The sequence below is a fragment of the Scylla paramamosain genome, chromosome 2 (assembly GCF_035594125.1).
Source record: "Scylla paramamosain isolate STU-SP2022 chromosome 2, ASM3559412v1, whole genome shotgun sequence".
Classification (NCBI taxonomy): Eukaryota; Metazoa; Arthropoda; class Malacostraca; order Decapoda; family Portunidae; genus Scylla; species Scylla paramamosain.
In genome coordinates, this window is record NC_087152.1 from 10266448 (window position 1) to 10285000 (window position 18553).

Consider the following 18553-nt stretch of genomic DNA (forward strand, 5'->3'; position numbering starts at 1 on the left):
ATAAAATCCTGAATGGCCTTTGATTTCTTACTTTTATGGTGAGTTACTATATCAGTGCAATGTTTCATGAAATCATACCTCACACCTTCCTTGAGCATGCCTACATGAAGACACTTGTGGAACCGGCAGGCTTGACATGCTTTCCTTCTTCTTTTGTTGATTTCACAGTCATTGGCAGCTGGACACGTATATTCGATGTTACCCTGAAAGCACACCTCAGTTCAGTTGATAATTTAAGAAAAACTTTTTATTCAATTTTATTTTATTTATTTATTTGTTTATTTATTATTTTTTTTAAATATATACATACATGGTCGCCTTTGATGAGAACTTAAAATTCTTGGAGTATGTTTACCTGGATGGTTCTTTTAAAGAAGGCTTTACAGGCTTCACAGGATGCTACACCATAATGAAAACCAGAAGCAATGTCTCCACACACTAGACACGACCTCTTAGGACCATCGTCTTCTCGTAAACTCTGTGGAAGAGAAGTCTTGAATATGAATGCTGTAAATCAGGGAACCACAAGGCATGCCATAATTAGATTAAGTGGCCTTTTGTGGTCTCATTATTTTCTTGTTTAAAAAGATATTACTGGAAAAGGAAATGTTATATAAAAGAATGTTTGGAGAGAAAGAAGTCATCAAAAGAAAAATGCAAAAGTGAATATATAAGCGATATGGTGATAAGCATGTGAAAATACGATGGAAGGGTGCATGAAGGAAATCATGCTTGAAGAGAGGAATCAGTGAATCTCAAGTCCGAAAACATTTAATGCATGGATACGAGATTTTAGCTGTGCTGCTGAAACGTGTAGAAGTGTTGTATATGAAGAACTATTACTTCCCGTTTTTTTTCATCAAAAAATTTTTTACCTCCCTTGTTAGTAATCCATCTGCCCAACTCTTTGTACACGCGAAACGGTGTAGATCACATACAACACACACACAAATACCATCGCCACGTAAATGACGGAAGCATGTACGTACACAGCCTGATCAACAGTTTCGGACATGCTCTGACCTGTCCAAGAGAAACACTAATTCCATATAAAGGGATGGGGGAGAGGGGGTTCATATATATATATATATATATATATATATATATATATATATATATATATATATATATATATATATATATATATATATATATATATATATATATATATATATATATATATATATATATATATATATATATATTATATGTGTGTGTGTGTGTGTGTGTGTGACTATCTTGCTGGGGAGAGGAAGTTATGCCAGCAAACACAGTATCCCCGTTTGTCATGAGACTCACCTCAGAAGGCGTGTTTGTGGAGTCACTGGTCATGGAGGTGGTGGAGGAGCAGAACTGGCGATCTGGGCTGGGCGGCGAGTCTGTGAAGAGCTTCATGTGTTTAGGTGAAGGTTGGGCCTCGTCTCCACACTCACTGTAGTCCAGCTGGAAGAAAAGTTCGTGTTAAGAGTTGGGTGGTATTAACTTCATGTACATAATCCTCACTTCAGTAAGATAGGTAAGATTTGATTAGATGGCTAGTTGGGGCTCTAAAATCAAGCTTACCCAGAATATCTATGTTGCCCTGGACGGATCTGTTCAGTGCATGGAAATACGTGCGAGTGTATTATGTCTACATTGTCTTCATCTCTTCATGTACGAGAGAGAAAATACGGAAGCAAATCACGAGATAGTTTGATTTCAAAGTACATGTTAGGTCACAGCAAACAAGCTCCTCTTCATGAAAATCTGCTGGTCACTACTTGGTGCTGACGTTAGTTTTACCCTATGACGAACCACCTTGGAACTTCCGCTGCAGTAAACGGACGTTCCTGAGTTTTCATAATGATGACTGACGTAGTTAAATAACACGCAAATATTGACCCCTGGTGATGTAAAGACACTACACTTCCCGCCACCCGACTAGCTTTACATGTGTCTTTATGATTAAGCCTTAAAAAAAAAAAAATCGTGTGTTAGCTTGCGCACACTCTCACAACAAACCACACACATTGATCGACTGATAAATCCAGTCAGTCACTCATTTGCTTATACATTACCTCAAAATGAAATAATCAAAATACATACATAGCAAGGGTTACTCGCGCGCCAATCAAGCACAAACATTATAGAAAACTAGGATTCGAGGAAATGATTAATGTGCGAATAATGATTAAGGGCAGGAAAGACTTACGTACATATTAGAATATTAGATGTGATATAAATGAGGTGATTAACGTGTAGCAGTGTCCTCATTTCCTCTCCCTCCACCATGATGGAGGCTATGATGGAAAGGCGGGATGGGGAGGGAAGGGAACTGAACTCCTCTCTTCTTTGATGGGAAGAGTGTCCGGGTATACATCATTAATATTCATGCCCACTCCCACCACACGGGCAGACGGTTCGAATCCCCCTGGGCTGCATCCTCCTTTCTACGTACTGGACTATTAATATTACGCCATTAGAATTATATACATCCTGAAATAGAATCCCGTGAAAATGAAGGAAAGAGCAGTGGACAATATAAAACGTTTTATTACTTACTCGTATTCACTGCTATGAAAAAAAAAAAAAAAAAAAGTAAGTCCATCTTTACATGGAGTGCGGGAACTAATTTAAAGGAAAGATATGTCGATCATAAGATGTAATGAAATATGGCTGTGTTGTTTAGCTGATTTTTTTTTTATTTCTATTTGAGTATTTATGTTAACTGATTTTTTTATTTTTTTATTTTTATTGAGTATTTAAGTTTTAATTACAGGTGTTACAGTGTTTTCACGGGTAAGGGATTCCCAGCAGAAGTGAATGTGAACTGAGCGTCTTAGTATGTGTGTGTGTGTGTGTGTGTGTGTGTGTGTGTGTGTGTGTGTGTGTGTGTGTGTGTGTGTGTTGTACATTCTAGCACCCCCGTGATATACAAGCAAAACTATGGAAGGTCACGTTAGAGAAAAGGAAGCATTCTTTTAATCTTGTTTTAATGTCGAATGCATCACAAAATATCAAGAAATAAATATAAATTACAATTTGTGGTAAGTTTATCTTCAGTTGTCTTTCCTTCCTTCTGGCTTGTCCATCAAAATGCATGAAGTAAAGTCAGTTGCATTTGTAGTGAGTTGAAGTCTAGATATGATGGCTTTAGTTTGCCTCCTTTCTCATCTTCCTTCAACATGTGAGGTTAAATACGAATAACCATGAACTATGCTATTCTGTCTGGTTAATTTTAGCTCTGTTGCAGCTTGCCAAGTTCTCTCCGTCTCTAAACCTGTCTGAAGCCAACTATATTCTACGGCATATACTACCGAGCTTTATGACTTTCTACCTTGAAGCAAATCCCTGTTTCTGTGGCCTGCGTTCATGATCAGGTTCTTTTTCTTCTTGCTTATCATCGTTTGCTGTGGCTTGTATTCTTAAAACGCTTTGCGCCACAAAAATGATTAGTCAGGTTCCTATTATTTATTTATTTATTTTTTCTCCCATTGATGATGCAAAATCCTTGTTAAAGAAAATACCCTTGAAATTCCGAGTAATTTCCACTATGTAAGTAGATGGAATTTAAGAACCTATTCTCAAACGTTTCATTGCCTCCTTTTACTATGAAATGTTCAAGAATACTACCCTTTAAGCTCCACCAAGGTTCTCAACGTTTAATATCCCACGTCCAATAATTATGTAGAAATCCCACATTTTTATCTTTGTATGTGTTCTTTTTTGCTCATTCTTTTCAATCGCTTCTTGTTTTCTGGTCTTCGGACTTTGCCTTTATCTTTCATGACCCACAGCAAGTACAGTTATCCTGGGTGGTGATGTCACAAAGACCATGCATCGAATAGAAATCAACATATGGAATAATGAACTACTTTATGACAGGAGCTTCACAAAGGCCAAGAAAAAACAGGCAATGCGGTGGAGAGAGTAAGTTCTGCTTTGACCAACTGCACATTGGTGTAGCAGTGACTCGCAGCTGGACTGGAATAGGCTGCCAAATAGACTGAGCTGATGGAGGGGTTTGGAGGAGAAGAGAAGGAAGTAATAACGTCATGAAACTAATGCTACTACTACTGCTACTACTACTGCTACTATTACTACTACTACTACTACTACTACTACTACTACTACTACTACTACTGCTGCTGCTGCTGCTGCTGCTGCTGCTGCTGCTGCTGCTGCTGCTGCTGCTGCTACTACTACTACTACTACTACTACTACTACTACTACTACTACTACTACAAAAAAAAAAAAAGTAGATACTTAAATATGGCGGAAAATGGCAATACAAGGAAAGAGACTCTGCTACCCTGCTGGTATTTCATTACCTCGCATTCCGACATAGCCAAGAAAGGGAGGGATCTTAGCAACAGCGTCCAGATTTGCCGCAAACACCTACTACGTACTAACCGGATCTTCAACTTCTTCAGACGCTTTCTTGATTTGCACTGGCTTAACTAACAAACCGCATTCTAACCTTGACAATTATGGGAAGAGTGAAAGTGGTGCATGATGTGAGGTTTTCTTCAGGAGCAGCTTTACCTACTGCCGTCCACCATTGCGTTGTGTAATCTTGGTGAATTTGTGGCCTTTGATGTCTAGCGATGGAAGTTTCAATTAGCCAGACTCTTTGCTTCTTGTGTGTGTGTGTGTGTGTGTGTGTGTGTGTGTGTGTGTGTGTGTGTGTGTGTGTGTGTGTGTGTGTGTGTGTGTTATTTCATTCATATTTATGTCAGGTCAGTCGTATAAAAAAGAAAAAAGCCCACGTTAATTATCATCTATCTCCTTCCTTCTGCAGGCTAGTATACATGTCTTTTGGTCGTTCCCTTCGTCAGGCAACTCACACCAAAGAAAAGGACGAAGAGGAGGTGGAGTTTCCCGTCCTTGATCTTCCCCTCCACCCACATGAGTTGACTGCCAAGTGAGTGTTTGCATGATGGTTCTCGATTATTATTATTATTATTGGAAGGAGAGCGACGTGTTGTCAAGTAGCCTCATTGGAAAGTCACCGTGAAGTACCTATCGTTAAATCTCACTTGCCAGAATCCACAGAATCCAAAACTATGATGAAGTGCAAGTTACTGATAAAGTGTCCTAGAACTATGAATTATTCGTTCGTTATTGTGGTCATGGTTCCTTTCGTATCGGTATTGCGGTTTATCTTCATTAGCACGATTTCTCTCTCTCTCTCTCTCTCTCTCTCTCTCTCTCTCTCTCTCTCTCTCTCTCTCTCTCTCTCTCTCTCTCTCTCAACCACAGGTAATATTATGTCAGTAGTGTTGGTAAAATGGACAATCTTAAGGCGACAAATGGTTTTCTTTTCCAGAAGGAGACGACACTTTTTCTGGTCGTGTATTTTATTCCGTTCAGTAATTTGAATGACCTTGTAGAACAGTGTGTGTATCCGTTTCGGTAATAATTACCTGCTCTAAAACGTCACGCGTGATGGATTGAGTGTTGGATGAAGCTTGGTATCATTTGCGTGTGCGTAATGTGTCACGCTCTGGCAAGGGAAGCAGGGTGTCAAGAGCGAGGGCCTGTCACAATGATGATAGTCTGGGGCGATGCACAGCTTTTGATGGGAAGGAAAGGAACGCCAAAAGCCAAAGGGTAGCGACCGCAGTACTGTATTTTCTATGTTACTGGTAGGCACTTTCTGATAGCTGGAAACATTTTGGCGCGACCTCTGCACTGCTGCTCGAATTGGCTTGAATCCGTTGGCTTTCCTCTCCGTGTATCCGAAGGTGTTAATAATGTGGTCATCGAAGCATCGGCCTTGCCTCGCGTTTCACGGACACTATTGGCCACACATTAAAAAGTTCGTATTGGCTTTTGAGAACCAACACAACAACAAATATAACAACGCTCTTCTTATCACCCTTCAAGATTTCTGCTGAGTGGGGGCCGCCCCTCACAGCTCCTTAGTATATTCACTCACTGAAGTTAATGGGGAATGGTGACTAATGTTCGCAGCCTGTGTTTTTATTATAAAATTCATTTACATGCTAACTGCTGTATTTTTGTCACTTCAACGTGACAAGAGAGGTCGCCACTTCTACACATGTGGAGTCTAAGTCTTTTTTTTTTTTATGTGATTTACGAGTATAACATCCAAGGACATTTCTGTTTGTGTGTTTGTCTTCAAAATGTCTTTGTTGTGTACATTTTTGTTAATAAGCTGCTGTCGATCAGAGAGAGAGAGAGAGAGAGAGAGAGAGAGAGAGAGAGAGAGAGAGAGAGAGAGAGAGAGAGAGAGAGAGAGAGAGAGAGAGAGAGAGAGAGAATATAACTGAGGAAGTAAGAATCTTAATGAGACCGAAAGAGAGAATAAAACACTTGTGGAAGAGAAATATAGATAAATTCACGGAGTTTGTTTGAAAGGTAGAATTGCCGGTACAAGGTGGGCAAAATAAGTGTTACGCAAGGCCACTGTTGGCAACCTTGTCCTCTCCAGGGGCAAGGCCTCACGCGCTGGCTGATACATGCCCCCTCTCACAACACCCTTCAGTTGTGTTTCCTGTGAGAAACATTTATCTTCCTTATCTCGTCGTACGTCACTGTTCTTGATGGGAGGTGAAGGAAAAGGATGGAAAGAGAAGGGCAGCAGATGAGGCAGATGGCAGATATATAGTGCTCAAGCCAACGCTGAAGCAGGCGCCCTTGAAATGTGAAATTGAAAAAAGAGGGTGATGACAAAAAATCTCACGAAGTTACGAAACCGAAAGCTGAGGTCGAACTCATTAATTATGACAGACGCGGGACGTCCACGATAATGAGCCAGGCAGAATAAAGAGAAACAAGCCATGCGTAGGAATTTATAGGGAAGAACATGGTGGTTTATTTACTTGTCCACTATATAGAAACTCCTTTTTTCTCTTCCTCCTCCTCCTACTACCACTTCTCACCTCCCGTCCACGTAACAAGGTCTCCCAGGATATCAGTCTCTCCTAAACGCGCGCTAAGATGTCAGAGCCGCCATTCCCGAGCTCTGGTTTTAGAATATATCGCGGCGGGCGGTTCCTGAGACGGTGACCTTGATGTGTCAATTTCCCGAGACGGCGCTGATAGTGAGAAAAAAAAAAAAAATGCTGCGCGGGTCAGGCTGTGTTGGGTCGACACCAAGATGGAAGGAATGTAAAAGAGGTACTGTGGAGAGAGAGAGAGAGAGAGAGAGAGAGAGAGAGAGAGAGAGAGAGAGAGAGAGAGAGAGAGAGAGAGAGAGAGAGAGAGAGAGAGAGAGAGAGAGAGAGAGAGAGAGAGAGAGATCATGATGTAAACTGATATTCAGTGAGAGGAGACAAAAGATAAAGAGATCAAATCCTCAACGTGACAAGTCTGGGGTTGGGGGGAGTGTGAACAGAGCTAAATAGATGCTCAGATGCAGACTTACTGCGGATGCTTCCTTGCCTGCCTGACTACATACCCGCTTTGCTGCCTGCCTGCCTGTCTGTCTGTCTCTGCGTCCGTCCTTCCTCCCCTCCCTCCTCGCCCAGTTACTGAGCTATTCTCAGAGCGCCCCTTAGGATTGCTTAGAAAAGGGAACCGCATCTGCCAATGTGGACCTCCTAGCGGGGCATTGATAGGTAAACATTCGCTGCTGCTATTTATCTTCCTTCTCCCACCCACCCACCCACACACACACACACACACACACACACACACACACACACGGGTACCACAGTATCACCTACCACAACTACTATCGTGATTATTTGTAAACCAAGAGCATGGTGGTTTCTAGGCGTGTTGCTCCTCTATGTGGTGTGGGAGTATCAAGGTTGCTTGTTTCAGGGTCGGCGCGGGGGTCTGGGTGGATGGCAGGCTGGGGTGGATCTTACTTTAGTCGCAGAGGAGGAGGAGGTGGAGGGGCATCCTCTTTTGGAACTCCCCTTTGGCCAGAATTATAGCTTTTTTTTTCTTCATATTTTACATTAAACTCCCGCAAGCCATCTGTCCAATTATTTTATTAGACAAGGCTGCCGAAGTTATATTTGTGTTACCAGAGTGGAAGAGAAAACTAGAGGAGGACGAGTGAGTGTACTTACGTAAGGTGGGAGATAATGAACACAGGAATACTTGATTAATATATGACAGAAAACACGTCATCTTTAGGCAAAATAGTGTGCTTTAGTGAATTATTGTGCCTTTTCATCCTCCCTGTTTACATAAGAATGAATGAATGAATGCAGTACTGAGGGAAAGGTGGATGTGAATTAACCTGGTATCAGTTTCATTAAGTATAGTTCTGATAGGAAAGGTATAAGGATGTCAGAAGAGAGTAGACATAAAAGAACACTAGTGTAGAGCCAGAAATAGTATTAGTGTGTGTGTGTGTGTGTGTGTGTGTGTGTGTGTGTGTGTGTGTGTGTGTGTGTGTGTGTGTGTGTGTGTGTGTGTGTGTGTGTGTGTGTGTGTGTGTGTGTGTTTAGTAGAGTGATAAAGATGTCGAGTGTTGTGAGGAAGAGGAAATGAGTAACAGTTCCCCACGTCGCGCGTGTTGCTGGGGCTTTGGCACCGCCAGGGTATGAAAATACATACATACAGACATACGGACGCACTCGGCTGCCAAGGCTCAAGCACTCCTCTCCACCCGAATCTGGCACGAGTGCACGTTGGGCAGGGAAGAGCTGTTTAATAGCCCGCGTGCACCTGATTGCTCTCTGGGCAGCCTTCAAGTTCAGACGTGGGTCACCAGGTCCCCCGAGAACGCATGCGCGCGCGCGCGCACGCGCACACACACACACACACACACACACACACACACACACACACACACACACACACAAAGGTGCCAAGTACACACGTGCAGTAACACCCAAGCCTGATTATGATTGGCAGCATCCTGACAATCTGGTGTGGATGACAGCATGGTGATAAAGAACAGTTAATACACCGACTAGAGGTCTGCCATCTCACAACGGCGTCCTCGCATCAAGAAAACGTGATAATGTATGACGAAGCGGAGTGAAGTGCAAAGGTGACGTGGGCTGCTGTACGAGGTCGCGACGGAGTTTCTAACGTGGGGATTGTTTATGGGAGAGGCAAGGATGGAGCATGACGCGCTGTCTGGTCTTGTTGCTACGGTGGCGGTGAACACAGAGCGGGGAAGCCAAGCGCCGGAAGGGGACGCGTTAGATAAAAATACGAGCAGGTGAGGGGCAATGAGTGTCTCCCGTAGATATTTATGGAAAGCGCATAGGTTTTCATTATCATTGTCTGCAGTGGAGGTGCAAGGGTCACAAAGGCGAACTGTCTGTCTTATGTAACGGTGCTCATTGGCCACAGGGGGGACGAGACCCAGGCTTGTCTCTCGCAGGTTCAGATTGAAACCCGGGTTCCTTCCCTAGCCGTGAGGTGCCAAAACTGCATGACTCCTTTTTCTTTTTCCCTTTTTTTCACAACATGACTAATGACAACCCAGCAGGTGGGATGCAGGTGTGTGTGTGTGTGTGTGTGTGTGTGTGTGTGTGTGTGTGTGTGTGTGTGTGTGTGTGTGTGTGTGTGTGTGTGTGTGCGCGCGCGCGCGCCTGCATAGGTGTATACTTGCCCTTTAATAAATGTTGCCTGAATCTTGCAGCTGTGTACAAACTTTATTTTATATTTTCCCACTAAAAATGAATGCGATTATAACTGGGTGTGGTATGCATTCATGCATTTCTATTTAAAAACAAAAAAACGCTATTAGTTGCCAGTTGTCGCCATGTCGACTGCCCATGCGCGAACTGTCGTGACGTCACACTGTAGGCGGAGTCTTAGCGATCTATAAAAGTGTGCATGGAGGGAAGCAAAAGCGGAAAAGAAGGCAAGGGACGTACCAGACACTGCGAGGACGTGACGATCATGACATCTTCTCTCACGAGGGTATCGGGGGAATCGGAAGTAAAGGAAAGAAAGTCATCCAGTTCTTGCTTCATCCTGTTGTGCTTCATTGACTTGGTCGCATCAAGCGCTCCTCCAACCCTTTTTGCCCCTGCTTGACCCCGGTGCTGCCGGTACCTGCCTGCTCTCTCTGTCTCTTCCTCTCTCACTCTCTTTCTTGTCAACAGACTTTATACATCTGGACTAAGTGTTTCCTGCACTTTTAACATTCCTCGGTATTAAAGCAGTTGAAAGGTTCGGTAGAGATGATGGCTATCTTTTCCAGTAAGAAATTGATAAATTTGTCTTTGGCTTTTGGTGATCGGCGGTGGGAGTCCACAGAGTTCTGGTGTTAGAGGCTTAGGAGGGCACGGTGCATCCTTGTCTTACCGTGTTCTTGCCTCGCCGCGCCCGTAGCTCACCATGCCCTCTCTTCGTAGTGTCCTCAGCTCATCACACACTCACTCACCCCAAAGACCTCTCGGATGGACGGACCACTTGTTGCGTTCTGTAGAAAAACCTGGTGCAAGTTGTTCCTGACTGGACAGAGGTCTCAGTACTAATTTCCAAGAGGCTTTCCTGACTGTTGATGTTTGTTAAGTTAGGGAGTGTTGGAGCAGAGAGGTGAGAGAGCGGTGGCCAGGTGAGTGGAGCGGGACGTGGTGGTGCGAGGAGAGGTTCGGCCGACGTCTGGCACTGAGGAGGAAGCGGGCACGACTGAAGATGTTGGCACCGCCCAGCGCCAAATAGTGGGAGGCGGTCCAGCCACGCTGTCGACACGCCCATCAACACATCGCATCGCTCGCCCGGTAGCTCACGTCCGGTACGCGAGGCGGGACTTACCGAGCGGGTGGTGTCATGCGATGCGTGCTTGGTAGCGAAGCAGCTCCTGATCACATGACCAGGTCTTCACCTTGCGACATTCAGCTTATCAGTAATCCAGTCTCACTCTTGTTCACCGCCGTAACCCGGCGCTGTTTTTAGACAGTAGAGTTGGCATCCCCGCCTCCGTTGCTCTCTTAATACCTTCTAACGGAAATGTACGAATATGTATCTAACATCTAAGGTTTCGACAGAAATCTGTATGCTATATGTCACATGCAAGTAACGAATGATTGACCTTCACGTCTGCCTGCACGCAGTATTCACGTGCATGAAAGGGTAGAACACTACTGCTTATGGAAGGGAAGGGGGGGAGGAGGGATTTAGTTAAGACCTTCAAGACATGGGGGTATAGGGGCAGAGGGGTGAGGGTGGTGGCAAAGACCTCGTGAGTGCTCCGAGCAGAAGAGGGGTGGTTATGGTGGTAGTGGTTATTTGGAGGCGGTGTCGTCCTGAGCGTGGCCAGAGGGGAGGTACGGTGGTGGCGGCTGGCGGCGGCTGGTTTTGAATGGACGAAGCACGAGCTGGTGACTCAGGGAGGGCGGCGATCACGTCCCGGGCTCGTGCAGCGGCGGGGCAGGAGGCGCGTGTGGTGCTGCCAGGTGGTGGGAGGAAGGCAGGGGAGGGAACCAGGTAGTGTGTTCACCCTCACATGACTCGAGGCCGGATGCTGGGAAACTTGTCCAGAAAATGTTTTAGGTGTGTGTGTGTGTGTGTGTGTGTGTGTGTGTGTGTGTGTGTGTGTGTGTGTGTGTGTGTGTGTGTGTGTGTGTGTGTGTGTGTGTGTGTAGTTGTAACACCTAGTATATTTATATCTACAACCACTTCCCACCCACTCCTAAGGTAGCTAGCAAACTCTCTCTCTCCCTTCTACTGTCTGTACACTCCTTCCCTTCTCTCCATTCTTAGTGGTTGCCAACTCACTTCCTCACCGCCACTTCCATCCCCACCACCACCTGCCCTTGGGCCTCTCGCTGCCTCTCTTTTACGAGTACTCTCCCACTCAGCGCCCCTTTCCTTCCCCCTCCCCAGCCTTCACTTCCTCATTAAACATTCAGTCAGTACGAGGGATTTTCTGTTTTCCACGCACGAAGAGGCTTCTTGTTATTATTATTCTGATTCCTGTTCTTCTGAGGTCCGGTTCGGCTTCAGACGGACACCTGCTACTTCTCGGTCATTATTGCTGTGGGAATATCGAATGTTGTCTTTTATTCTTCCTTCCCTTTCTGTCACCATACTCTAGTCCTACCAATACTCAGGCAGACAAATCAACAGGGCAGTCATTTTCTCATTTTCATTTTTTTTAAGAACAATAAGGAACGCTGCAAGAAGTTAGTACACCTACAGGTGGCAGTCCTTTTGTCACACATACCTGCCTGTATCCATCTATCATTCCGGTCCATAAATATATATTATTTTAAAAACTTCGTAATGAAGTCGGCACAACGCTGATTACAGAGTCTATTTCTGCACCGCTCTGTTTGAGAAGCAACATCTTCTGATCTCTTTTTCACATCTATTTATGGTTCTGTTGGTGACACATGTCAGGCTGGTGAGGCGAGATGGCGAGGCCTTTGGGTGGGATGAGTTAACGGTGCGTACATATGCAGTCCGGTCTGGTTGAGGTGGTGCTATTCTAGACGCCTCTCGCCGCCCAGGATGTATTTACTTGTCGTTGATAAGTGAGGGGTTGGTGGTCGGGTGAGGGACGTTCATGGACACCCGTGTCTACAGGTTGAAAAATTACTGGTGTTGCTTAATATTTATTTTTGCTGCCATGAAGAGTTTTGCTTGTCCTGCGCCCCATTTGTTTGTTGTTCCGCCTCATCTACGGTGGTGTTGTTGGTTATACTATGATGTTAAGCTTCACAATACGCAGGTTTTACATTTCACATTACTCAGTGTTACTTTGTTCATCCTTGAATTACTTTGACTTTATATGTTCAAATGATGCTAAGTTTTCACAATGCCCCGGTTCCACATTATCAAGTCTTACTTTGTTGATCCAGCCTCATTCCCTCTGACTGTTACTCATATAGTGTTCAGTTTCACAATATACGGTTTCCACATTCCTCAGTCTTACTTTGTAATGTTCACTGTTTTGCTTCTCTGTCTTCTCATTTGTTAATCGTTACGTCTAATTTACCTTTGCCTTGTTCTTATATAGCTTAGGTTTCAAATATTTGTCTTAAGGGGAACGCAATAACAGGACCAGGATGAGGAGCGTATCTTGCCTTCTTTATATACTCTTTTCTGGCGTAACCTTTCCTCTGTTTCCTTGCCCTTCACGGCGTCTTCCCGTCTTCCTCCTTCATTTCCACAACCTCTTTCTTCGCCTTAACCTTTTTTGTCACCTCACGCAAACTTCACACGTGGCTGTACAACCTCCTGCCCTTGTTTTTTGATGTATCTTTATCATCTTCCCCTGCCTTTCCCCATTCTTCATCACTCCTCTCTAGCATTACACCGCTAACGTTGGCGACTCTCTTTTCATCTCTTTACTTTATCTCTCTCCATCGCATCGTCTTGGTGATCCTATCGTTCGGCACACGCATCGCCACTATCCTCTGCATCTCCATAGCTCCTCATCTCCACTCACCCCTGTCCCGGTTCCTCTTCCTTGTGCAACCTCGTGCCATCATCCCTCCATGAACGTGAAATTTGCGAGGGTATTATCTTGTCTGCGCCCAGAGATATGTACTTTCATGCAGGTGAGAGAAAATGTCAGAGGTGCATCAACTGCCGCCGGTTTCTTTTTTACTCTCTCTCTCTCTCTCTCTCTCTCTCTCTCTCTCTCTCTCTCTCTCTCTCTCTCTCTCTCTCTGCGCAACGAATTTCAAGGCAGTGTTAAAGAAATAATCACACGTGTCTAAGAGTGGACAATTTTTCATGGCGTTTTGGCTCCAGGTTGCGTGTGCTCTGGTATGTACATAGCACTGATTTACTGCACCAAGATTTTTCGTGAGGCTTTGCTGAGGTATTATTAAAAAAAAGAAAATGAAGCTCAAACAACATCAAGGTGTGCACGCAAGACTTGCAAGAAATGAAGCTAAACGGCGAGTGGATTTGTCAAGATGGAAAAGATGCAGCAATCTGAGTCCTCGCGGGGTGGCGCGAGACGGATAGACAAGCAAGAAAAAGGCACCCATCTGTCTCCGTGGCTGGCAGGACGAGGTGATGAGGAAAGGGTAAAGTTTCTCCCGAGTCTTATTTAGCCAATCTCAACCAAATTCGGAGGGGCGATACCTCACACCAGGCAGGCGGGGCGGCTGATGGATTGCCTCCTCAGCTTTCTCAAACAAGAATGTGTCGTCTTCGATCATTCCCGCGTCGTGGTACTTGGAGGAAAGGCAGCCCCGACCCGTGTGTCTTTTGCCGTGGTTGACTTTCCCTCCCTGTGACGAGGGGAATTCTAGGTCCTGTCATTATGCCCTCTTTTGAAGTTGCGTAGTTCTTTTACTTCAACTTATTCTTAGTCCACAGTAGTGACAGAAAGACCCGTATTCAGAAACACTTTGCTCTCTCACCACGACTATTTCCAGTCACAGAGATGATTAGCCTGGTTTTCAAGAATGTTTCTCCTGTTAACAATGTAGAAAACTTGGTAATCTGTCATTGAACCATAAATGCACCCTTAAAAACCCATGTCACTCGAAATAGAGCCTAATGAAGGTAGAGGAGGTGCGGGCAGAATGATTTCAGAATATGGTCCAAAGACGCGTCATGTTTTGTGAGAGGAGGCGTCTACTCTTCTGAGGCGTGGGAAGTGTGCCGGGGACAGGATCCTCCCTCTCTTACCACCACCCCAACCACCACCACCACCACAAAGTTAGTTCATGTGCCTGTAACTGCAAGCCATTTTCGCCGTCACCTCAGCACGCCGCCCGAGTACCATCAAGCACCCTGGCTTTTAGGGGAACGCACCGAAAGCAGTGTACTAGGCTGTGCTAGTGACGGTAGGAAACTGAAGCTGTGTTTCCTATTCCCAGAAGGTACAGCCACCTAAGGAAACACACACACACACACACACACACACACACACACACACACACACACACACACACACACACACACACACACACACACACACACGTTACCATCAGAGTTCACAATCATTTTGCCAGGAACAGCTCACGAGTTGAAACACATATACCGATAATAATAATAATTATTATTATTTTTTTTTTCAGTGAATGGAAATTAAACACTAAATACTCATTACAGTCGGATGGTTTGATGTCCAAGTAGTGGAGGAAAGGACAAGAAGGAGCACCCTATGTAAGGCCGTGACCTCTTCACGCCCATCTTGCAGTTATGACTGATATGATGATGCTACTCGCTATAATACCTTGGAGTGGCGTGTCTAAGGTGAAGAACTTTGAGGGGGTAATTACAGCTTTGAACTGTTTCCGCCACCAGCACGGTCCGCTTCCCGGTAACCCTCCTACTGCACGGTGGCCCTCTGCCAGGCACGGCCACCTTCCCTGGGGTGCGCGAAGCCGCCTGAAGGTCCATACCAGCAGTCTTTTTGTCGTACTCTGGTGTGCAAATAACATAGCTGACAGTTGTTTGCTTGTGTCGTCTAGATCGCTTCGACAAGCTCTGGCAAGCAGATTATTTGGACAAGTTTGATTCTTTAGCATCTAGACGAGGTGTCTCTCCCCCGAGTTCCTGCACCCTCACTCCTCGTCCTCCTTCTCCCCACCTCTCATTTTCTCCGTGCATTCTGCTTATTATCCTCCCCTCACATGCAAAACGTACACGCAAAGCAGTCAGGATTTTCCTCCTCCTCCTCCTCCTCCTGCTCCTCCTCCTCCTACTACTACTACTATTATCACCCACCACTACCGACCACTACCACCACCGCCACCACCACCACCACCACCACCACTAAAATACCAACAGCAACACTTGTGGTGGTGCAGGGAAGGTGTCAGGTACGGTGATGTGCTTCTGGGAACAAGGATCCAAAGATAACACATGAAAAAATAATGACAAGAGCCACATTCAGTGTCAAGTCCCGAGCCACACGCGCCTTCCGTCCTTCCACCTTCCTCTCGTCCTGTCTGTGCCTGAGAGAGAGAGAGAGAGAGAGAGAGAGAGAGAGAGAGAGAGAGAGAGAGAGAGAGAGAGAGAGAGAGAGAGAGAGAGAGAGAGAGAGAGAGAGAGAGAGAGAGAGAGAGAGAGAGAGAGAGAGAGAGAGAGTAGTTAGGTTGCCAAACTTGTGCTTTATTCAGATGAGCCAGGTGGAGGTGGTGGTAGCGGTGGCCAGCTGTAGCGGCTCCTCACAAAATAGATCAATGAGACCAGCAGGTGTGGGTGGGTGGGATCTCTCTCTCTCTCTCTCTCTCTCTCTCTCTCTCTCTCTCTCTCTCTCTCTCTCTCTCTCTCTCTCTCTCTCTCTCTCTCTGGCCAAGAACGTTTACAGCTGAATAAAAAAAGGAACTATATATATATATATATATATATATATATATATATATATATATATATATATATATATATATATATATATATATATATATATAAAGCTAACACGGTCGTTGATAAGGATTTACTTTGCGAACTAATGATGAGAAGGTCGCTATAAATTCCTTACCGGATCGAGTGCAGCTGCTATTCTATATTATATATATATATAAAGCTAACACGGTCGTTGATAAGGATTTACTTTGCGAACTAATGATGAGAAGGTCGCTATAAATTCCTTACCGGATCGAGTGCAGCTGCTATTATTGGGAATAAAACTCGCCGGAGTTGCAAATTGTCCCCCAAAAGTGCTCCTCGTAAAGCTGGGAATATTTTAAACACCACTAAATTAGGAGGCTCGTCTCCCTACCGACGCGAGCTTCAAACCCATGCAGCTCGGGGCCTTCTCGAAATTCTGCTGGAGATCGAGTCAGTCTGGTGAGGGAAGGGGGATGGAGAAGGTGGAGAAGGAGGAACAGAGAAGGCGGGAAAGGGTGGTAAAGTGGGGAAAGATCAGGTAGAAAAGAGTAGGGAAAGAAACCTTGCTCTTTTTACTCTACTGTCCTTACCCTACACACACACACACACACACACACACACACACACACACACACACACACACACACACACACACACACACACACACACACACACACACACACACACACACACACACACACACACACACTTCTCCAACGACAATTTGATTTTCCTTTTAATCTCTGTTTAATTTATCTTCCTCTTCCACCTGTTTTTATTTAGTTTTTTGTCGACCTCCATTTTTTCCCTTTTTTTTTTTCACGGCTACATACACCCACACATACCAGCATCCTTCTTCCTGAACAAATAAAACACGTGTGTCCTTTCTCAATTCCTGATTCAATTTTATTCATTCGCTTCGCTTTTTATACTTTTCTTCAACAACTTCTATCAATCGGTGAGAAATGAAGACGGTATCTCACTCTTCTCCCACGGCCGTCCGGGTTCAGAGGGTGCAGGGGGATGCCAGGCATGTCTGTCCGCTGGGTACTACGGCGCCAAATGGTTCTGAGAATAAAGGGAGTGACGACGAGCTGAAGGCTGCCGGACGAAATGTGTTACTTTGCCTTCTTCATGTGACGAAATGTGTGGTCTCTCTCTCTCTCTCTCTCTCTCTCTCTCTCTCTCTCTCTCTCTCTCTCTCTCTCTCTCTCTCTCTCTCTCTCAAGTACCACCCACTAGGCAGGCTTCACACATTAGCCAACTTTCATACATAAATTTGGCGTGAAATGAAGTTATGGTAGATATAATATGTAAAGTACTTTCATCGCCTTGATAGTTAAACAACCTATCCTATCTCAGCCTAACAACATGGAGCTTTAGTTCCACACTGTCCTATTATCGATTTCAAGAACAATGCATGACTGGTGTTATTCCCCTTCGGTTGTTGCTCCAATGTTGATCACCTTTCTGGCAACTGCCGTGCTTGTGTTCGCCCATTTCTAGTCCGAGGTCTGTCATGGGGGACGCGTGTGTTGGGATGTGAATGTGAGACCCACGTGTTCGTTTTTAATGTTTATTGGCGACAACCATCACACGTGGACATTAAATAGGTTGACTGTGTGTACACGAGCCTACACTCTTTACGTATAACCTCACCCTAATGATACAGATTTCGATATCAATATTCCCTGACGTCAAAAGCTTATTCTTCGATGGGAAAGCTTTGTGTTAAATCAGTCATTAGCCGGGCACTTAATTAAGACGTGTTTTCAGCGGCTACTTATTGAAGGAGGATGGAGTGCGTCTAACAAGTCTATTTCTGACGTTCCATAGCTTAAGACTGAGCTCGAGCCGCTGAACCATCAAGCTTGAGCCGCAGCAAGATTGGGTTGGTTCATGCTTGCTTCTCCGTGCTTGATGATGTCACGATAAACACTCGCATCTGGCTGTTCTAAAATTAGTGGTACTGATTTATCTGCCGCCATGTGAGTGCTTATAAACGTATGTTGGTAGCCATGCTGAAAAATTTCTCATTCACTGTTGATTCTCCTTGGTGTTTTTGTTTTCCTCTGTTTTGTTTACTAGAGTCAGCTGTTCAGGTCTGTACACCGGGGCTAGGCCGTGTTTTTGGCACACCCCCACATCCACTGAGCACTCGAACCTATCTTGAGCAGATGGCGGCGAGAACACACCTTTGTTTTGTGAGTTGCGTGCTTTCCCTTTTTAATGATTCCTGATTCTTTTCGGAAACACACTTTTGGAAAATTGGCTTGAGTTGAACAGTGCCCACATTGCTTCTTCTTGTCCTAACTGCCTATCAATATATTTCTTATACTGCCATAACGTTCACTTGCAGTTGTGTTTCTTTTATAGTTCACCG

At 44.8% G+C, this 18553-nt stretch overlaps 1 protein-coding gene across 8 annotated transcripts in view; it reads right to left on the bottom strand.

The window, feature by feature from the left end:
* Positions 1 to 18553, bottom strand: part of LOC135109731 (steroid hormone receptor ERR2-like) — a 258702-nt gene that overhangs the window by 14928 nt on the left and 225221 nt on the right. For 7 of the 8 annotated variants that reach the window (XM_064021320.1, XM_064021315.1, XM_064021319.1 and 4 more), the window contains 3 exons: positions 1300 to 1443; positions 356 to 478; positions 79 to 203 (listed from right to left, as the gene is read on the bottom strand). In XM_064021320.1, the coding sequence (XP_063877390.1) occupies positions 79 to 203; positions 356 to 478; positions 1300 to 1443 (392 nt within the window). Of the gene's footprint in view, positions 1 to 78; positions 204 to 355; positions 479 to 1299; positions 1444 to 9797; positions 11517 to 18553 lie in introns of those variants that run through there. The other variant, XM_064021353.1, reaches the window with a different exon arrangement.